Here is a 22465-nt window from a genome sequence, read left to right as displayed (position 1 = left end):
ATAGGAACCTGGAATGATTGCTGAGAGAAATATCAACAACCTCAGATATGCAGATGATACCCCTCTAATGGCAGAAAGTAAAGAGAAACTTAAGAGCCTCTTGTTGAGGGTGAAAGAGGAGAGTAAAAAAGCTGACTTGAAACTCAACATTCAAAAAACTAAGAACATGAAATCCAGTCCCAACACTTCATGGCAAATAGGAGGGGAAAAAGTAGAAGCAGTGGCAGATTTTATTTTTTTGAGCTCCAAAATCACTGCTGCTGCTGCTGCTGCTGCTAAGTCACTTCAGTCGTGTCCGACTCCGTGTGACCCCATAGACAACAGCCCACCAGGCCCCACCGTCCCTGGGATTCTCCAGGCAAGAACACTGGAGTGGGTTGCCATTTCTTCCTCCAATGCATGAAAGTAAAAAGTGAAAGTGAAGTCGCCGAGTCGTGTCCGACTCTTAGCAAGCCCATGGACTGCAGCCTACCAGGCTCCTCCATCCATGGGATTTTCCAGGCAAGAGTACTGGAGTGGGTTGCCATTACTGATGGTAATTGTAGCCATGAAATTAAAAGACGCATGCTCCTTGGAAGGAAAACTATGACCAACCTAGATAGCATATTGAAAAGCAGAGACATCACTTTGCTGACAAAGGTCCGTCTAGTCAAGGCTATGTTTTTCCAGTGGTCATGTATGGATGTAAGAGTAGAACCATAAAGAAGGCTGAGTGCCAAAGAATCGATGCTTTCTAACTGTAATGCTGGAGAAGACTCTTCAGAGTCCCATGGACAGCACGGAGATCAAACCAGTCCATCCTAAACGAGATCAACCCTGAATATTCTTTGGAAGGACTGAAGCTAACTTTCTTTGGCCTCCTGAGGCAAAGAGCCAACTCACTGGGAAAGACCCTGATGCTGGGAAAGATTTAAGGCTTAAAAGGAGAAGGGGGAAGCAGAGGACAAGATGATTAGAAAGCATCACTGACTCAATGGATATGAATTTGAGCAAACTCTGGGAGACTGTGAAGGACAGGGAAGCCTGGTGTGCTGCAGTTCATTGGGTTACAGGGAATCAAACTCAACTTAGCAACTGAACAAACAGAAACAAAACGTCCTCAGTGAGGAGCCACAGAGGGAGCCCCTGTTATCTTCAGCCTTTCTCTGACCACCAATGATTGGAATGAAAAACAGCAGCTGGGAAAGGAGAGCACATGTTAGCATTTTCAGAGGAATGAGTAGCACCCAGTGCCTGGTGGACAGGATAGGGTCAACTCTAAACAATTAAATGTTGTCATATTGGGGGAACTGTTGAAGAGAGTCAAGTTCTTTGGGCCAGGTGGGATGAATCCTGCTCTAGCCAACATGGCCCTCAAATGTCCTTTCTGGTCTCAACTTTTTGTTCCAGGACACACTCACCTCTTTCAGTTCAGTTCAGTTCAGTCGCTCAGTCGTGTCTGACTCTTTGCGACCCCATGAATCTCAGCACACCAGGCCTTCCTGTCCATCACCAACTCCTGGGGTCCGCCTAAACCCATGTCCATTGAGTCAATGATGCCATCCAACCATCTCATCCTCTGTCGTCCCCTTCGCCTCCTGCCCTCAATCTTTCTGACAGAATGTGGTCCACTGGAGAAGGGAATGGCAAACCACTTCAGTATTCTTGCCTTGAGAACCCCATGAACAGTATGAAAAGACTTACCTCTTTACTCCTTCCAATTATTTTAGCTTTTATACTGATTTTCCCCCAATTAGGAATTATAAAGAAAGGTATAATCTAATTGTTGCTCTTGCTTAGATACTATAATGCTTTTCTGGTTTTGTGAGTGGTAAAGAATCTGCCTGCCAGTGCAGAAGATGCAAGAGACACTGGTTCAGTCCCTGACTCAGGAAGATCCCCTGGAGTAGGAAATGGCAACCCACTCCAGTTTTCTTGCCTTGAAAGTTCCATGGACAGAGGAGCCTGGCAGGCTACAGCCCATGGGGTTGCAAAGAGTCAGACATGACTGAGCATGCATGCAATACTTTTTAAATGTGTTTTATGACTTTTTAAAATCTCTTTTGATCCTTCTAAATAAGGCTGGTTATCATCTACCTATACATAAGAAGAATAAGGCTCAGAGGAAGTAAATGACTTGTCTAAGTCCATTGTATCTTATTGATTAAAAATAAGAAATAATGTCATTGACTTCCATATGACTTGGTTGTTTCAAATGCCTGAATCCAAGGGAAACATTTTCTAGTTAAGGTGGGTGAAACTAGAACTCCTGACTTAAGGGAACAAATCCAGGTGTCTGGGTTTCCCTGATGGCCCAGTGATAAAGAATCCACCTGCCAAGCAGGAGATCACACATTTGATCCCTGGGTTGGAAAGATCCCCTGGAGGAGGAAATGGCAGCCCATTCCAGTATTCTTGCCTGGGAAATTCCATGGACAGAGGAGCCTGGTGGGCTACAGTCCATGGGGTCACAGAGTCAGACATGACTTAGAGACTAACAACAGCACAACGTGGTTATCTGTCATAGGGCATTGGGTAATGAGGCTCAGAATTCACAGAACTCGGGGAAATATTACAGGGGAAAGTGGTAAAGAATAGCATTTAGTATTTCTAATTAAATCCTAAGATCTACAGGAAAGGAGTGAGTGAGGAGTGCTCCAGTGAGGCACAGGAGAGCATCAGATGTGGCCCTGTGACAGCAGAGACTGCTGGCATGTCAGAGCCCATCTGGGAGTAGCGGCCGGTACTGTGTATCCAGGAGCCACACAAGAGGTAGCATATGTAGCTTTAAAATCTTGGTCTTTAAGATAGCTTCTGGCTTGCTGGAAATGAAAGAAGGCATCTTGGATGACTAGAGTTCTTTATGGGCCAAGAAACAAGGAAGAACTCAGAAGAACATGCTGCTTCCCTGTTCTCCTCCAGCGGCTGGAGCCCTGCAGGAAGTATTGCTCTAAATTAGGAGTAGAACCTTCACATTCAGCTGGAATCCTGCATCGTCACTCCTCCCTTGCCCTGGGCTCATCAGGAGGCAGTTGGGAGAGAGGGATAAGGCTCAAACTGACTTGGATTTAAAGACTAAATTAATAGTTTACCTTGTTTTCTTTAGCTTTAAAATGGGAAAGCTAACTTACCTTATAGGGTTGTTGTGATCATTAAAATGAAATGATGTACAATTCCTAGCACAGTATTTGGCACATAGTATGCGCTCAATACTTTTTATGGGCCCAAAATAGGAATATTAGTCAGCATTTTGATGTAGCAATAATCAACCTCATAATCTCGATAGCTCACAACACCAAATGTTTAGTTGTTCATATTATATGAGAGATGCAGTCAGCTGCAGGTCAACTGTGAATTGGCTAGAATTGGTGGACTTGGCTCATTTCCAGATGTCTTCTTATTCCAAGACCCAGGATGAAGGAGCAGCCACAATGTGGGCATGCTATTCTCCTGGTGGAGGACTCAAGGCTGGTAGGGAGAGGGCACAGAGCCAAATGCCACAAATGCCTTTTAAGCTTCTCCTTGGACAAGTCTTATGGCATATGTACTCACATTTCATTAGCCAAACGTGTCACCTGGCCAAGCCATAGTCTATGGAGTGGTAAGTGTACTCTGCCTACAGGGAACAATGCAAGAGTGAAGAGAGAAAACCAACGGGGAACAAATAATACAATCTATCAACTGGGTTAAATCATTCAACTGAATGTGCTGAGTACCTACTGCTGCTGCTGCTAAGTCACTTCAGTCGTGTCCGACTCCGTGTGACCCCATAGACAGCAGCCCAACAGGCTCCTCTGTCCCTGGGATTCTCCAGGCAAGAATACTGGAGTGGGTTGCCATTTTCTTCTCCAATGCATGAAAGTGAAAAGTGAAAGTGAAGTTGCTCAGTCACGTCTGACTCTTAGCGACCCCATGGACTGTAGCCCACCAGGCTCCTCCGTCCATGGGGTTCTCCAGGCAAGAGTACTGGAGTGGGTTGCCATTGCCTTCTCCGGAGTACCTACTACGTAGCAGTTTTTAAAAGCCTTCAGGAGAGAGCTTGTTGTTATTAATAATGACCAAGACAGATGACTAAATAGAAAATTCTTAGACAAGATTATGTGATTCTCTAGGGTACTATGACTGCAGTAAGAGCAAGAAGAAATTTTATATAAGAAGTGATAGCTGAGGAAGTCAGGAAAGATAAGTTGGTGTTACTAGAGGAAGAGTGGGATTGAGGGAAGGGAAATTTACAGAGGAGACAGCATGTGCAAAAGCCAGGAATCAAAAGAGGACATGATGTTTTTTGGAAAGTACAAATATTTTCCTTTTTTTTTTTTTTATTTAATGTGAGTGGGTAGCCTGTCCCTTCTCCAGGGGATCTTCGTGACCCAGAAATTGAACCAGAGTCTCCAGCATTGCAGGCAGAAAGCCCCATGGAAGAGGTGCCTCCATCTAAAATGAGTCTTGTACTTCTGAATGCCTACAGGGAGTATTTGAAAGTGTGAGAGCAAAGGAGTGCTATGACCAGATGTGCATTTTAGAAATATTATTTGAACCTCAACGTGGAGGGTAGATTAGATGTAGACAGACATGCAGCAAAAACCAGCTAGAAGACCCTTGCAGAAAGAGAAGGGAGACATGACGAGATTCTGAGCTCCGGTGGTGCAGTGACGATGAGAGGAGTAGACAGTGACAAGAGATGGAGGAAGTAATCCTGGCCTGGTTGCAAGTGGAAGTTGAAAGACAAGAGTATCAAAGATGTCTCCAGGTTCCTGTCTTGGGATTGCTAGAATGCCATTTATGGACATGAACTAATATAGGAGGAGGAACTTGTAAGGGAGGGAGATATAGGTTCAGTTTTTTGCATTATATTAGTTAGAGTAAGCCTAAGATGCTGTAACAAAGAGACCCTAATAATAGTTTAAAACTCACATAAAATAGTTTTTTTTTCTCTCTCTTATAACAGAAGAGAACTAGTGGGACTGAGTCTACTGTTCCCATATGTGGCTCTCAAGACTGCTCCAGTGATAGGTATTTTTCAGCTAGTAGAAGCAAGGAAAACAGAGGATCAAGTAGTTTGTTTTTAGGGAGGTGACGTGGAAATCGCATACATCACCCCTCCTCACTATGTCCTGAATCTAGTCCTATGACCATAATTAGCTACAAGGGAGGCTAGGAAATATAATATGTGGCTGTCTTGGTGGCCAGATTAAAACCTGGAAGGTTCTGTTTCTAAAAGAAGTGGACAGTTAGCATCTCCATCTATAGAATGATGAGTTTGGGGTGATTGTGTAACATCCGGATGGAAAAAGAAGTTATATATTTGGGTTTGGAGCTTGGGTAAGAGATCTAAACTAGACATACAGGTAACAAGTTGATGAAAGTGGAGAAGAGCTTTCTTACAGGAGCTTTCTCTGCCCAAATGGCTGGTCCATCCAAGGAGTCTGACCCACCTGATTGAATCAGAACCGTTTCCACAGTTCCTGGGCCGTGCAGGGTAGACTGACCTCTTTTAGTACTGCTTTGGTCACACTGGAACAGCATGTAAGCCAGCTAGACATTACCCATGAGCTTGCTTCAGATCTCTGGAAGATGAGCAAATCAAATAGAAAGGAGATGTGCTTCTGGCTTTCATTTGCACAGTGGTGGCAGAGAACGGGATAGCGTGGCTCAGTGGGGCACACAGGACATATGCTTAATGAATGGCAAGCTCTGTGTGCACAAGGGCCAGAGTTATAGGCAGCGAATAATAAGTAGGCCATGAGCAACGCCCACCTGAGCAAGGGTAACACCAGTGTTTACTTTAGCCCATAGAAATGGGGAGATACTGATGCTTTTTAGGACCCTTGGGGAGAAAATATGGAAGAATGTTGTCATACTTTTAATCTCAAAATAGTACATCTGGTCACCCTAACCCTAAAATGTATCAAGCCATTAGGTACTGTGGTAGGAAACAAGAGAAACTGATTCTGTTCAATTTAAGCAATTGGACAGAAAGAAATTTATTGAAAGAAAATTGATTAACCTATAGGACCAATAAGCAAACTGGAGAACTAGGCTTAGAAAATAGGCAAGGGAATGTCTATGATTCTTGGTAAAGCCTTTTTTATTTTATGACCCAGCTATATCAAAAGATGAATAGTTTTTACTTCTGGTGGCTAAAAGGTTCACGTTGTGCTTTGTCTTTAAAAATTGAGCCTGTAGGTCAGAATTTCCCAAAATGCTTTGTTTTCCATGCTGACAGTACTCAGGGATGGGCACACTGGACCAAACCCAGTGGAGATGCTTTAGCACCCATTATCCATCTCTTACACTTAGAAAACCCGCCTATCAGTTGTTCCTAAGACAATGTCATAGGAAATTGGCACAGTATGTTAAAAATGTGAGGACAAAAAGATGAATTTCTTAAAGATCTAACTTAACGGCAGGAAAAAGGAGATACGTATTGTCATATTGAATGAAGGAAAAACTCAGGGCTCTGAAAGCCAAGATATGCTGGTGAATGGGCAATTCTGAGGGCTTCAAGAGTTAAAGGATGGATGAGCTTGATATACAATTCCTAAAGATGCCGGTCTGTGGTGATAATAATTTTCCATTATCTTTAGCAGCAATCTTTACTTCTCTAAAATGTGTCTGTGCTTATAGATCTGCATCTCAAAAATGCTGGCAGGAATAGCTTACAACTAGTGGGGAAAAGGGACTTGCTTTGAAAAAAAAGAAAGTGCTAAAATAAGAACAGCATTGCTGTAGATACTGCTTTTGTTATCCTTCCAAGAACACAATTCCTCATGTAGAGACTCCTTTTTTTTCACATGAGAATTGGGGCAGGAACTTATTTTGCCATATGTAAGGAGGCACTGTCTATACTTGTAGCTGATCCTCCCTGGCCTGGTAACTAGGCACCCCTGGTGATTAGCTGAGATGGGGCCTGATGCGCTGAGCTGTCACTCATCACTCTGCCTTTAAGCAGCTTTTCTAGTTATTGGTCAGAATCCATTCTCTGCACTGAGGACCACCTGCTGAGAAAGACCCTTTGGATTCACTTATTCATTTCTTCATTCATTCTTTGATTCATTCCACGTTTTGTGAGCTTCAGCTCTATTTTATGGCCTTGCTGTATAATGAGGATACAGAGTCAACCAAATCCACCAAGCTGGATTTAGAAAAGGCAGAGGAACCAGAGGTCAAATTGCCAACATCTGCTGGATCATCAAAAAAGCAAGAGAGTTCCAGAAAAACATCATCTACTTCTGCTTTATTGACTATGCCAAAGCCTTTGACTGTGTGGATCACAATAAACTGTGGAAAATTCTAAAAGAGATGGGAATACCAGACCACCTGACCTGCCTCTTGAGAAATCTGGATGCAGGTCAGGAAGCAACAGTTAGAACTAGACATGGAACAACAGACTGGTTCCAAAAAGGGAAAGGAGTACATCAAGGCTGTATATTGTTACCCTGCTTATTTAACTTATATGCAGAGCACATCATGAGAAATGTTGGGCTGGAGGAAGCACAAGCTGGACTCAAGATTGCTGGGAAAAATATCAATAACCTCAGATATGCAGATGACAACACCCTTATGGCAGAAAGTGAAGAACTAAAGAGCCTCTTGATGAAAGTGAAAGAGGAGAGTGAAAAAGTTGGCTTAAAACACAACATTCAGAAAATTAGGATCATGGCATCTGGTCCCATCAATTCATGGCAAATAGATGGGGAAGCAGTGGAAGCAGTGACAGACTTTATTTTCTTGGGCTCCAAAATCACTGCAATGGTGACTGCAGCCATGAAGTTAAAAGATGCTTGCTCCTTAGAAAAAAAGTTATGACCAACCTAGACAGCATATTAAAAAGTAGAGATATTACTTTGCCAACAAAAGTGCATCTAGTCAAAGCTATGGTATTCCATCTAGTCATGTATGGATGTGAGAGTTGGACTTTAGAGAAAGCTTAACACCAAAGAATTGATGCTTTTGAACTGTGGTGTTGGAAAAGACTCTTAAGAGTCCCTTGGACTGCAAGGAGATTTAACCAGTCCATCCTAAGGGAGATCAGTCCTGAATATTCACTGGCAGGACTGATGCTGAAACTGTAACTCCCAATACTTAGGCCACCTGATGCAAAGAACTGACTCATTGGAAAAGATTGTGATGCTGGGAAAGATTGAAGGTAAGAGGAGAAGGGGACAACAGAGGATGAGATGGTTTGATGGCATCACCAACTCGGTGTACATGAGTTTGAATAAACACTGGGAGTTAGTGATGGACAGGGAAGCCTGGCGTGCTGCAGTCCATGGGGTCGCAAAGAATTGGACACAACTGAGCAACTGAGCTGAACTGAAATCCACCAAATCCTAGTCCTTGCCCTCAGGGACCTTAGAGTTAGAAACCAATTTATATTGGTTCAATATATAAAATTCAGTTTATATTGAATTTTTCAAGATCAGAAGATGGTCTTTTAAATTTATTTCCCCAGAACTTAACACTGTATTTTAAAACATGTTTTTGAATGAATTTGAGCTAGATAGTCAAGGGCAGTTTTCCTGAAGATCAGGGGCACAGTATAAACTGGAAGAATGGTCTGATGATCCAAGAATGATGACTCCTTTTGCAAATAGAGAAAACCACCTATAATCTTCAATCTTCAATATCATCTGGTGCTTCTTTTGGTCAGGAATCCTAATTTTTACAGATGTGTTCTATATAGTATGATCCCTTATTTGACTTACCTCCTTTTTCTGTCTTTTGTCGTCTTCTCTAAGCAGTCTCCTTCCAGTTTGGGGGGATCCTTGTTTTATTTTGTAGAGTGAAACATGGATTCTTCCCATACCTCTGTTAACGTCTTTATAAGAGCTTCAAAACACAAATCCTTTCTGGTGTCACCAGCGCCCAGATTCCGAGTCCCAGCCTTCCCATTGTGCCAGCATCTGCTTCTCATGTGTGTGCATGACCTACACTCAGTGCTTCTCCCTGTCTGCCTCCCAGAAACTCCTCAGCTACATGTCCTGATGTTTCCCCAGCTGGGCAACTAACATGTTTATAATAAAAGAATGGAAAACATCTTAGTATGCCTGGAACATGTGTGGGGCCAAATAATGGAGAAAATCTTACATGCCATGTCAAGGCATTTGGACCTTATCCTGGAAGGAGTGGGGAATCTTTTGAGCCTTAAAACAGGAGACTGTCTTTTCTGAAAGAATATTCTAGATATAAAAAATGTGGAGAGTGCACTGGGCTAGAAGTAGGGAGACCACAGAAGAGGCTATTATAGAACCAGGAAGGTAATGAGGACTTGTGTAAAGTGATAGTAAGAGTTTTGGGCCCAGTCTAGGTCTGGGCTTCTCTGGTGGCTCAGTGGTAAAGAATACACCTGCCAATGCAGGAGCCCCAGGTTTGATCCCTGAGTTGGGAAGATTCCCTGGAGAAGGAAATGGCAACCCACTCAAGTATTCTTGTCTGAGAAATTGCATGGCCAGAGGAGCCTCATAGGCTATAGTCCATGGCGTTGCAAAAGTGTCAAACACAACTTAATGACTAAAGAACAGTAAAAGCCTAGCTTCAAATCTGTCACTTGCTAACCCTCATGTGTTAGGCAAGATACATACATTCTCTGAGAATCAGTTTCTTCATCTATAAAATGGATGTAATGATAATATCTACTTTATAGGATTTTTTGAGAGAATTAAGCTACTACATGAATGACACTTAACACATTTTCTACCTGATTTATTCCCACTAGGAATGACCGTAGGAATAGAGAAGAGTCACATTGGAGAAAGATTTGGAATTAGTGACCACTGAAAGTGGGTAGAGACAAAGAGGAAATGATCAAAGCTTTAATTTCTATGTGCAGGCACAGAACAAGGGCTGCATTGGCAAAAGAGCTAGGGAGACAAGGAAGACCAGTCTATGAGCAAGAGTTGAGGTGGGAAAAGAGAAAGGGATGTATGTTTAATTGGAATAAAGAAAGTGAAGTCGCTCAGTCATGTCAGACTCTTTGTGACCCCATGGACTGTAGCCTACCAAGCTCCTCCGTCCATGGGATTCTCCAGGCAAGAATACTGGAGTGGGTTGCCATTTTCTTCTCCAGGAGATCTTCCTGACCCAGGGATTGAACCCGGGTCTCCTGCATTGAAGGCAGAAGCTTTACTGTCTGAGCCGCCAGGGAAATCCTGTTTAATTTGAAGTATCTGTTAAACATGCAGATGAGGTTTCATAAAGTTGAGGGTCTGAGGCAAACTGGTAGTTAGAAACATGGCAGAATAAGATTTCTTAGATCAAATGCACAGGTGAACATTACAAAATGGCTGAAAAATTTCAGTTTATTTACCTGGCATTCAAAGATGTTCTTATTAGTCTGTATAGACCAGCATAAGAAGTACTAGGTTTTTGACATCTGACAGGTGGTGACATAGGAAAAAAAAAATCTATAAGAGGTGGGACTCAAGTTCAGGACACTAACCTAGCCCCAGGGCAGATCTCTTGGGAACTAGAGTCAGAGGGAGGGTGTTCCCAGGCCAAACCTCAGTGTCCACAGGAGACTGTCAGTCTTGGTCCTCATCCAGACTTGCTGTGACTCTGAGGGGCCTGATCTGGCACAGGAGTCAGGATTCCATGAGTGGTGTTTTTTGAAGTTGAGTGAATAGCACTTTACAGTTTCAGATATAGATCAGTCGTGTGTGAGTATATTGGAAACAAAACCTAGTTCTCAGGAGAAGGACCTTATATCAGGGCCCAAGCAAGCAGGGCTGGATCTCGGGACAAGCCTTTGATCCCAGTGGATTGCAAGCCAGGTGGAAACACAGCCTAATATAAGCAAGGACTGAGGGAAAGACGTGGCTCAGTGGGTGTGGGAATCGCAGCCCTCACCCAGAACCCAGGGTTAGGGCCAGAAGAGCAGTTCTAGGCCTCGCCTTCTGGTGGGAATGGGGCATCTAACAGGGCTGGCCAGGACAGGCTTGGGACCTGGGTGCCGTGTATCCTACAGTTTGGAAGCTCCTAGAGCTAATGCAGGGATTGGCTTCTTTAGCTTTCTAACTCTTCACTCTGGTCCTCAAATGTTCAATAAACTGACATTTCCTTGAAATTCCTAGTTCTGGCCTCTCCAGCTATCCAGATGTATCCCGAGCTTAGATTCCCAGGATTTTCATTGTCCCTGCAATATGTATACATGTCTATGTATGTGCACACACTCAGGGGTACGCTCTATTTCCAACTGCTGGGAGCTATGGATGTGACTGTGCTGTGCACCCAGTCATTGTTTGATACCGAATTACCCAGTCTGCAATACTATTCCTTTGTAGTTTCTGCCCATTCTGCCCTATAACTCACACCTTTGTGCTCACCTAGCTCTAGATTAGAAGAAGGCAATGGCACCCCACTCCAGTACTCTTGCCTGGAAAATCCCATGGACGGAGGAGCCTGGAAGGCTGCAGTCCATGGGGTTGCTGAGGGTTGGACACGACTGAGCGACTTCCCTTTCACTTTTCACTTTCATGCATTGGAGAAGGAAATGGCAACCCACTCCAGTGTTCTTGCCTGGAGAATCCCAGGGACAGGGGAGCCTGTTGGGCTGCCGTCTATGGGGTCGCACAGAGTCAGACATGACTGAAGCGACTTAGCAGCAGCAGCAGCAGCTCTAGGTTATATGGCTTTACAGAAATCAACAGATTGTTATTGACAGCAGCAGCAACAACTACATTTATTGAGTGCTTACTTTACATCAGTATTATCCTAAATGCTTAGGATAAAATCTTATTTAACCCTCAAACAGCTCCACAAAATAGTTAGTTATTCTGGTTTTACCAGTAAGGAAACCGAAACTCCTAAGAGGAGTAATCTACTGCAAGTCATGCAGTTAGGAAATGGTAAGACTTGGATTTTAAATGAGAACTCCCTCTAAAATCCATGCCTTTAACTATCATGCTATAAAGACTATGTTCTGAAAACATAGTCTTTATTCTTTGGAACATGAGCTTATGTGTATGTCATAGAAGAAACTGAGTTGACTAACCTCTGTTAATAATTAAGGGAGTCCACGATTTTAAAAAACAATAATTAATGGTGTCTCATGGCTTGGTCAAGTGTCTAATCTCATTAACAGAGAATAGAGCTGAGAAGGAGGTTATCCTTAGTAATCATCTAACGAAGAAAACCCTATACTTAAACAACCCTTCCCCCAACACTTTTTGTGTTGCACCTGCCTCCTTTGCTAGTTTCATTTATCCTGGAAGGGCTAGGAAATATTTCATTTCCCAAGTAGAGCCTGAATAGGTAGCAGAGAAGAAAGGTGGTTGGTCAGCAGCCAGCATTGTGATTGGTCAATACCTGTGACTGGTCATCCAGCCTCAGCGACTGCTCACTGAAGTCATTTCACCTCTCTGTCCCATTTTGTTACCTGGAAAATCAGACTGTGAATAAGGATTTGAAGAATTACAAGATTAAAAATTAATGCAATAGAATTCAAGGAGAAACTATAGGAAAACAACAACAATAACACACAAGTCTTTGTCATCTAGATTCTAGATGTGTGAGTTGGGAAGAACAGGATCAGTGACACCAGCATTTGAGGGTGGTGGAGGGAAGCAGCAGAGCCTAGGAGGTTCTTTTCTGCTTCCAGATGGGAATTATCTGCCCCTCGCTGGCACTGATCTACATACTCTGGCTATAATGAAACCTTTTGGTGATGAATGGTCATCAAGATTCAAGAGCCTCTGAATGGGAGTCAAGGGCAAAGGCAGGAAAGGTAAGGGAGGGTTCTCATTTGAGATGTACCATCTATGGGTCATGGTCAAGGTGCTCTTAAAGAGTCCTCTCTCTGCAGGCACCCAGAGAGAGAAGGTTTAACAACTCTGTTGAGTTAAGGAATATGAGGCTCATTTTACAGGTGAAGGTTGCTTAAGAGGCTTCATTTAGGCCTTACCATTAGTGTGTAGCCAGATGAGATTCAAAGCCTTATCTCTTTGATGCCAATGTTCTTTTACTATACTATGCTGTTTATGTCATTTAAACATAAATGTGAAGTCTTAGAAATTTGTGAAGTCCTAGAAATTTTCATATTAATATTCATTCATTTACTTGCCCATTCCTTTATTTATTGTAGCTATCCAGCACTTAAGGTTCAAAATACTAAATCTTAAATACTCTGCTGTATTCACTTCCCAATTCCATAGGATGAAAACCTTTTCTTCCTAACAGGAATTAAAACCTAGTTTTCACAGTGCTTTCATGGGGGAGAGTCACTAGTCTGGAAATCAGAAGTGAGTACAAATGTGGTATCTTGCCCTTGTTGAGCGAGCTATAAAGCTATTATTCGTGACTCTATGAAGAGTCATGAATAAATGCATATTCGAGTTGTGAGAGTGAGTTTGCTTTGTGGGCTGTCATCGTGACCATGGGCAGTAATGAAGGATAGTAGGCCCCCCTAGGAAACTAGTCCTCCTGCCTCTGAAGTCCATCTGCAATTCTAGGGTGAAACTCTTTACCTCAAGCTACCTGAAGGTGGCTTGGCAGCCTCCTGGTTTCAACTCTGGACCTCTTTATCCTGTCTTTTTATTCATATTCCTTTTTTTGCTTCTCATCATGATTCTGCTTCTGTTTCAAAGCAGAATTAGATCAAGCTAGAAACTCTTAACTCTCCCAGTAACCTGAAGAAGTTGTGTTCTCTTTGTCTGGAGTTTCTAGACCTTACCATTGAGTTCATAGAAGCCCTTTGCCTCTCAAACACTCCCCTGGGCTTTCATTCATGGAAACTTCCCTCTCTTTCTTGGACACCAAGCTTCAAATTGATCTTTTTAACACTTAAACTTCTCATCTGCTTTCTAGTCTCCCCCCACCTCTTTTTGGATCGCCTTCAAAGCTTTTGAACTTGGTCTACTGCTTTTGATCTGAAATTCTCCCATTTCTCTCAAAGCCTTCTTTCCCCCTTAATCTCTGTCTCCTTTGCTTGGTCACCAGCTAGAAGGGAAGTCACTTTCTCCTAAATTCATACTTCCTGGATTCATTTTCCTCATTTATCAAATAGTTTAGTGTCTATGGGCTTCAGGAGCCAGGACAGCTAAATAGGACACGTTACTTAGTTGACCCGACAAGTCTGATGGTGTGAAAAGAAGAACTTGCAAAATTATAGTAAATGTCTGGCGGGGAATGCTAGGGACACTATGGTGCAAAGGAGGAAGTGATACATAGATTGACTGGTCAGAGAAGGCTTGACAAGAAGCCTCTGAACTGGGTTTTAAAAGACGAAAATGAGTTTCCCAGGAAGATAAGTGAGGAAAAAGCTTGCCATAAACAAGAAACATGATGTGCCAAGATCTAGAGGTGTGATATAGCACATCCCACTTAGGGAAACTGTTAGTTTGCTGTCCTCTGAGGTTGATGCTCAAACAGAGGTGCTGCAAGAAGTGAGGCTGAGGAGGAATTAGATGATGAAGCACCTTAAACGCCTTGCTGAGAACTTTGGGTTTTGTTCTAAAGGCCATGGAGGATGAGTGAAGGATTTTAAGAAGGAGAGCCATAACAGTCAGATTTAAAAAGATAACCTGAAATTATAGCAAGGAGGATGGATACATGTGGGCAACTGCAGGTGGAGAGACCAGACAAGAGATTATTGCAAAATTATAGGCAAAAAATGAGAAGAACATACACGGAAGCACTGGTAGTGGGGTTAAAGAGGGGGATGGAAATATTAAAGATGTTAAGAGGTCACGTTGACATGACTTTGTGACCAACTGGGTATTAGGAATGAGAGCAGATTCTGGACAGGGCGACCAGGTAGATATTGATGTTCTTCATTGTGATGGAAAAAACAAGGTGAGGGACAGGTTAGGGAGCTAAGGCAGAAAGGCGTGCCTGTGTAGTGTGAGGTGAGGTCCAGGACACAGATACTGTTTGGACATCTTCATTCTGTTTTGCAGCCATGGCTGAAGGCCTTCAGGTTACAGTGCCCGACAAGAAGAAGGTGGCCATGCTCTTCCAGCCCACTGTGCTCCACTGCCGCTTCTCTACATCCTCCCATCAGCCGGCCGTCGTCCAGTGGAAGTTCAAGTCCTATTGCCAGGATCGCATGGGGGAATCCCTGGGCATGTCATCTCCACGGACCCAGTCTCTCAGTAAAAGAAACCTGGAATGGGACCCTTACTTGGATTGCTTAGACAGCAGGAGGACTGTTCGAGTGGTGGCTTCTAAACAGGGCTCGACTGTGACCCTGGGAGATTTCTACAGGGGCAGAGAGATCACGATTGTTCACGGTAATAATGCCTCTGTTTTTAAGGAATGGGAGGGAGGTTGGTTTCTTTCTTCACAGGTGCAAGAGGGTGTCAGCTGTGCACCCTTTCAGTCTCTCAGGGGTTTGATTTTATGGGAGATGATAGCATCAAGAAGCTTTCATGAGCTTGACTTTTAGTCTGATAATAAATGTATTATCAGCACTGAATTGAAATGGGTTCTAGTGAAAGCTTTCTCAGTCAAATACTTTACAGCTTGACACCAGGCTTTATTGCCCTTAACTCAGAAAGTAAACTTCCCTAGAAGTTCTCTGCTGGGAAAAGGGATGCATGTGTGTAAGTGCAGAGCCAGATCACTTCATGGCCCAAGTCCCAGGCAGTTTTGCATCCGTTCCACTTTTTCTCCTGGTCTCTAAAGCTTTGGACAAGAAAAGGTCCAAAGTCTGGTATGACCTACTTGATTATTGGAATTTTGAAGAACTCCTGTGAACCCGTCTTGGGCTTCCCTGGTGGCTCAGACGGTAAAGACTCTGCCTGCAATGCAGGAAACCCGGTTTCCATTTCTGGGTTGGGGAGATCCCCTGGAGAAGGAAATGGCAATCCTCTCCAGTATTCTTGCCTGGAAAATCCCATGGACAGAAGAACCTGGCAGGCTAACAGTCTATGGGGTTGCAAAGAGTCAGATACGGCTGAGTGACTAACACTTTTCACTTCCTGTGAACTCAGCTCATTTCCAGGAGTCCAGGTTAATTCTGGAATTTACTTGGCTTTCAGAGGCCTCTGTAAGCCTGGTTGAAAGCAAGTGTTCTATTCCTGAAACCAGCCTGCAACTAGACTAGTTTCTGGGTGTGAATTCTCTCACCTTAGGGATGCTAGTTTTTATCATTGTTTTGTTAGTTTGTTTTCAGTAAGGCAAACGTCACATCAGCTACCATTTAGGTTGAAAAATAGAACACTGCAGACACCCAGAAGCACCTCACTTCCACCCACCCTCTGTTGTTCAGTGTTTTCTTCAAAGGACAGAATTTAGAATCAGGTCCTTCTCTTTGTGATAACAGATGCAGATCTTCAAATTGGAAAACTCATGTGGGGAGACAGCGGACTGTACTACTGTATCATCACCACCCCTGATGACCTGGAGGGCAAGAATGAGGACTCCGTGGAAGTACTGGTGCTGGGTAGGTGACGGTCCTCAGCGATATTTTCATCTTAGACTGCTTGCACTGCTCCTTCTTCTCACTTCTCCCTGCGTGTATCAGTAGGTTGCACACACAGGCTTTATCTTTGGTGCACAAACTGATTTCAGAATATGGTCTTTAATGAGTATTTGTTATATTTTGTTTCTTGGCTGCTGTGATCCCCTTTTTCGCATTGCCTAAATGTTTCTTCTGCTTTCTTAGTTTTTTTCTCCTCCTTTCCACTTGTACCTTTAACCCTGAATTATTTCTGCTTATTCTTTACATATGCTACTAGTGAGGAAAATGCCATATGCCTTTGAAGCAGGGTAGAGACAGGAATTCACTGGTGTGTTAGGATCTCCTGAGGCCTTTGGGAATCTTTTCCCATTCGATTATCTCCCCTTAAGGCAATCCTAAGGAAAGATGGCTGTGCACTTTTAATAATAAAAGGTACCCAGTGAAAAGAGCTCTGGGGTAGACCTACTAGTGTTTAATTGGAGGGCAAATTTCTTGAAAGCTAAAAGTGCCTGAATTAGTCTCAAAGCAAATATAATCTAATCCTTATTAATATTAATTCCCTCATAAATGAAAACTCATTACTTTTGGCTACTTTTCTCTTTTGTGGATTAGAAGAATGTCAGTGGCAGATGACCTCCTTGTATGAAACTGAAGAACTGAGCACATATTTCATGCTCTATAAATGTTACTTGAACAAGAAAACTGGAATAAAATATGCAGAAATTAAGAAAAGAAACATTAACTGTAGGATAAAATGTACATCCTTGAAGCCGTTTTCAAAAGAAATTACTTTTTTTGTAGCCTCTAAGAAACCAGGTGATAACAATGTGGGGGCACAAATAAGGTGCTTTCTTTTAGAGGCAAATAAAATTAAAGGTTAATTTTTACCCCCTGTGAGAAATTCAGTGCCCAGGGAGAAAATGGGATTTTCTACTTAGGATTTTTAGTTTTATTCTATCATGATTGGCAAATAAGGTTTACTGTTGCCTTAATTTTACGGTTTACAAAATGGACTAAGGTAAATATTTATTAAGTATTAACCCTTTAATAATAATCAATGAATTGATGCTTTCAAATTGTGGTGCTGGAGAAAACTCTTGAGAGCCCCTTGGACTGAAAGGAGATCAAATCAGTCAATCCTAAAGGAAATCGACCCGAATATTCATTAGAAGGACTGATGCTGAAGCTGAAACTCCAATACTTTGGCCACCTGATGTGAAGAGCCAAGTCATGGCAAGAGACCCTTATGCTGGGAAAGATTGAAGGCAAGAGGAGAAGGGGGCAGCAGAGGATGAGATGATTAGGTAACATCACTGACTCAAAGCACATGAATTGGAGCAAATCCTGGGAGATAGTCAAGGACAGAGGAGCCTGGCATGCTGCAATGAAAAACTGCTGTGATCTGTAAAAGAATGGGAAATACGACATACATTCAAAAGGAAATAAAAATGTAAAAGGTTTATATTGACATTATAAAAGACTACAGGGCAGTTAGATTTAGGATCTGTGTGACTCTGTAAATCTGTAGGAAATAAAAAGATAAATGTCTGCCTAATAACACAACTCTAATGGTTAAGTTTGAAGGAACAAGTGGCTCATTGAGCCTGCAATTAGCTGATTGTGAACACAAGTTATTTGACCAGTGCAACCGTTTGCAGCAAAGTAATTACTTGTGCAGGAAAAGGAGGCCAGGTAAAAACCACTTGAAATAATTTGGTCCCTGTTCTGCAAATGTGGGGAAATAAATAGAGTGAAAGCCTTGTCATTAGAGGATGTGCTGAAGTATATGAAGGGCATTTCTCTGGATTGAAACATACAGAGTAACTTGGGCAAAGATGCTATCCTCAGGACCAACAGGGAGGTGAAAGGAGGGCTCAGATGAAAAAGGTCAGCAATGATGGGAGAAAAGATAAGAAAAATTAGTGTTATCCTAAAAAGGGATCAGAAAGGCCAAATGTGGATGCTGCAAATCAGATAGAAGCAGCACATTTGTGAGATAAACAGATACACAGTGGAGTTCTTAGGGAGGAGAAACACATAATTCTGCTATTGTTGTTGTTTAGTTGCTAAGTTGTGTCTGACTCTTTTTCAACCCCAGGGACCGTAGCCTACCAGGCTCCTCTGCCCATGAAATTTCCCATGGAAGAAAACTGGAGGGGTTGCCATTTCCTCCTCCAGGGGATCTTCCTGACCCAGGGATCAAACCTAGGTCTTATGCATTACAGGTGGATTCTTTACTGCTGAGCCACTGGGGAAGCCTGTATCCCGCATTAATTAGAAATGTTCAAAGCACGGTAAATTTGCCATGTAAACTTTTTAGGGCAACACTGGTTGTGTTAGTTAATTAAAGGTGTTAGTTTGAAATCTAGGAGAATTTCCTGAATGCGATATTTACTTTCCAAATGCAACATTCTGAATCTTCTTGGTCTTGACACCCCATTATGGAATTTTTCAAAATATTGTCACAGTTTTTAAAATTCTAATTATTTAGTGGTTATATCCTGCAGGCCTGTTCATGAGGTATTCTTTTTATGTGAGACCAAGAGAGCAACCTGTTTCTGAAGTCAACCTCTAGGAGATAAAGACCTCGGTAGGAAGATAATGGTCCACAGTTTGCTGACTACAACCGTCATGAGCCACTTGTGGTCACCGAACTTACTATGAGGAATAGTTGGAGGAACTGGGAGGATTCGGTCTTGGGAAAGGGAGCATGGGAAGCCTCTCCAGATATCTGAAGTGAAATTGTGTAGGAGGATTGGAAACTTACCCATTGTAGCTAGGTAAAACTAGAGCCAGGAGTGGAAGTTACAAAGGGAAGGAGTCTGTCTCAGGATAAAGAAAGAACTGTTAACAATCGGAGAGGCATCTGAAGATGCAGTGTTCTTAGGAGTATTAATTTCTATGTCCTTAAGAAGGTGGAAAATTTCTTTTGAGTTATTGTATCATTTATTTATAGTAAAAGGTGTTCAACTCACTTATTTTTGAGCTTTATTTCAAATTTAAAATTATTGGTTTTAAAAAGTAGATGAATATGAGTGATGTGACTACTCTGATAAAGGGAGAAAATGACTTCTTGGTAATTTAGTCCTCATGACAGAGATAAAAGGGTTACAAGTTGGTTACAAGAACATACAGGATAGCATTCACTCAAAAGGAAGCCAGAGGGAATGCACTGTGGTCTTTTGTGGTAGGTCAGTGTTAAAAGAACTGATTCCACAAGAATAAGAATAAACTTGATGGAGGCTTGTAGGAACTGAAACGAGCTCTTCTTAGAGGATAATCACAGCGTGAGGAATAGAAAACTGTAGAATTTCAGATGACCAATTAGTAAGGGAGTTAGTTAAAGGGATAAACCAGAGGCAAAGTTAAGGAGAATTTGTTGTTTTCATTATACGCACAAAGGTAAAGTTGGAAAAGTTAATGGAGCAAGATTATCAAGTGTCTTATATGTCAGACTAAGAACTTTGTGTTCCATTTGAAGACTTAGAGGAGCCAGTGAAGAAGCCATCACAGAGGAATGAAATTAGATTTGAGGATCAGAATAGTAGTAGCAGGGTAGACAATACATTAGAGAGGAGTACTAGAACAGAGGGCTTGGTTATGGGGTACTGCAGGTGAAAGGGCATGAGATTCTGAACCAGAGTAATGAACTGAGAACAGACAGCATGGAAACATTTCTGAGAGGGAAGTGGTGGATATTGAGATACAGGGATGAGTCAAAAGGACACCGTGATTTATAGTTAACTGGGGAGCCAACTGTTCTGTCAACCAAGAGAGAGGCTACAGATTGGAAACCAGGTTGGAGAGGCCAGAAAATGAATTTGGTTCTTAATACATGGAATGTGAGATGTCTTGATGACAATTAGAAATATGGTCTGGAATTCAGTGGAAAAACAGGGATTAGAGATAATAGATTTGAGAGTCATGAATGATAGTCACAACCGTGAAAGAATAGATGAGTCACCCAAAAAGATTATATAAAGTGAAAAGGGCCAAAGGACAGAAGCTTTTCAGTCTTATATTCTAGTTTGACTTCATGTGAGTGGTGACCCTGGTACTGCGTGTATACTTGTCTTAATTTCCATTACAACACTGGACCCTTCTCAGTAGCACTGGAACATGAGCTCTTCAATGGCCAGGGCCAGTTCTCATTCATCTATTTGCATTGGTTTGCAGAGTTTCTAGAATAAAGAACTTTAAGTGAATGTTTTTTTAAATGACAAATGGGCAGAATCTGTAACTAATATTTACTTTGTACCTCTTAAATATTAGTCAATGCTGAGTATGTATTTGTTGACTTATGAAGTGTTAATACAATAAATGTTTACAGTCTCAAGTGAGATATAGCATAATTTAATCTCATTGGTCATGATTCTTTATCTAGGTATTTAAATTTTTCCTAGTGATAGAACCACCAGGAAGTACGGTTGAAGCCACAATACCACACAACCTGTCTATATTACGAAGCTATAGAATGCTCCCTGGCATCAATCATGTTTTCAAAAATGTAACTGCTGCTTTAGGTAATGGTTTTTACTTGGCCCAGATTTGCTTTAGTACTTCATTTCATTTCTCAGTGAAACTGCCTATAATCATTAACCTCACTTCAAAGACATAGTTGTCCTTGTCTATACTGCTTACCTCCCCACTGAGTATGACCTACCTTCTTTTCCCCATACATCTGAACTATCTATGAATTGCAGCTGATGCTTCTTTCAGAGGTTCAGAAATATCCAAAGATGTGATTTAGAGAAATGTGAGGATAACCACTGATTCACCATTAAACTCGAACACTATACTGAACACTTTTAAATCTCTTTTTGATGATTCAGAAGGTAGAGTCATTCTGAAGAAATGCTCGTGGTGTTTAGGGTGCTCTGAGATGATAGTGACAGGTACCTTAGAAATATTTAGATAGATGTTTGGGGTCATAGAGCCATGCCAGCAGACAGTTACAGAAGGTGGAAGTGTCCAGAAAATCTGCCACCCTGAGATTAGATATAGGTCTAGGATCAGGAACAATCTGTTTATAACCTGGAACCATGCCACTGTTTGGATAGGAATAAAGTTCCCCCGGGCAACTCCAGCTGGCAGGAAAAGGACTTCACCATTCAGGAAGGCTCAAGTAGGGAAGTTGCTATTTTAAAATCTAAAGGCAGCTCGCCTTGTTCTTATTTCTTTCTATGCACAAGGTAAGGGCCTGACCCCTTCTCTCTGATGTCTCATGTGATAGCTTGTTTTCTAAGGGCCAAAAGAAAAAAGGAGGGAAAGGGCCCCAGTAAAAATATGGCGCAATGAACACTTGTGCCTCTGGACTGAGAAAAGAGTAACGACATGAGCCTGTTTCATGAGCATGTTTCAGCATGGAACAGGTTCTCTTGTCCAGGTTATCAGGATAAACAAGATGGCTTTAGCATCCTTTCTATAATTTTGACTTTATCTAAAATATCCACAAATTGCAGAATTAACTCTCTATATAGGGGATGCCCAAATACTGCTGTCCTGTTTTGTTTAATACTGCTTCTATTTTAGGAAAAGTGATACCTCTTTATTATAAAAACCAAACAAAACAGAAAACACGAGAAGAAAATCTCTTTTAAAAAATTCACCACTCAGAGCTAACTATTGTGTTCTTCAGAACTCTTTTAATTGCAAGGGACAGATTCTCAAACTGGCTTAGGGGAACTTTTTGGCTTAGGTAACCAGTAAAGTGAAAGTGAAGTTGCTCAGTCGTGTCCGACTCTTTGCGACCCCGTGGACTGTAGCCTGCCAGGCTCTTCCATCCATGAGATTCTCCAGGCAAGAATACTGGAGTGGGTTGCTGTTTCCTTCTCCACGGGATCTTCCTGACCCAGGGATCAAACCGGGGTCTCCAGCACTGCAGGCAGACTCTTTACTGTAACCAGTAAGTCCAGGGGTATTCCTAACTTCAAGCATGGTTGAGTTCCAGTGTTCAGATTATGTTTTAAATATCGCCATCTCCTCTGTGTTAGATTCATTCTCCAGCACGCTGTCTCCAAATGTGACCCCTAGCAGATCTTTAACACCTTTGATCTCAGGAGGATAAACTGCCTCTCTCCATAGTGT

General features: G+C 42.2%; 1 protein-coding gene across 1 annotated transcript in view; it reads left to right on the top strand.

Annotated features, from left to right (window-relative positions):
• ILDR2 (immunoglobulin-like domain containing receptor 2) overlaps positions 1–22465 on the top strand; it is a 68526-nt gene that overhangs the window by 6408 nt on the left and 39653 nt on the right. Inside the window, exons 2-3 of the mRNA XM_010846031.1 lie at positions 14874–15206; positions 16241–16360. Of these exons, the coding sequence (XP_010844333.1) occupies positions 14874–15206; positions 16241–16360 (453 nt within the window). The remainder of the gene's footprint in view (positions 1–14873; positions 15207–16240; positions 16361–22465) is intronic.

The sequence above is a fragment of the Bison bison genome, unplaced genomic scaffold (genome assembly GCF_000754665.1).
Source record: "Bison bison bison isolate TAMUID 2011002044 unplaced genomic scaffold, Bison_UMD1.0 scf7180017864229, whole genome shotgun sequence".
In the NCBI taxonomy this organism is placed as follows: Eukaryota; Metazoa; Chordata; class Mammalia; order Artiodactyla; family Bovidae; genus Bison; species Bison bison.
Note: the sequence above shows the minus strand (reverse complement) of the source record. Positions and strands in the feature narration are given on the sequence as shown.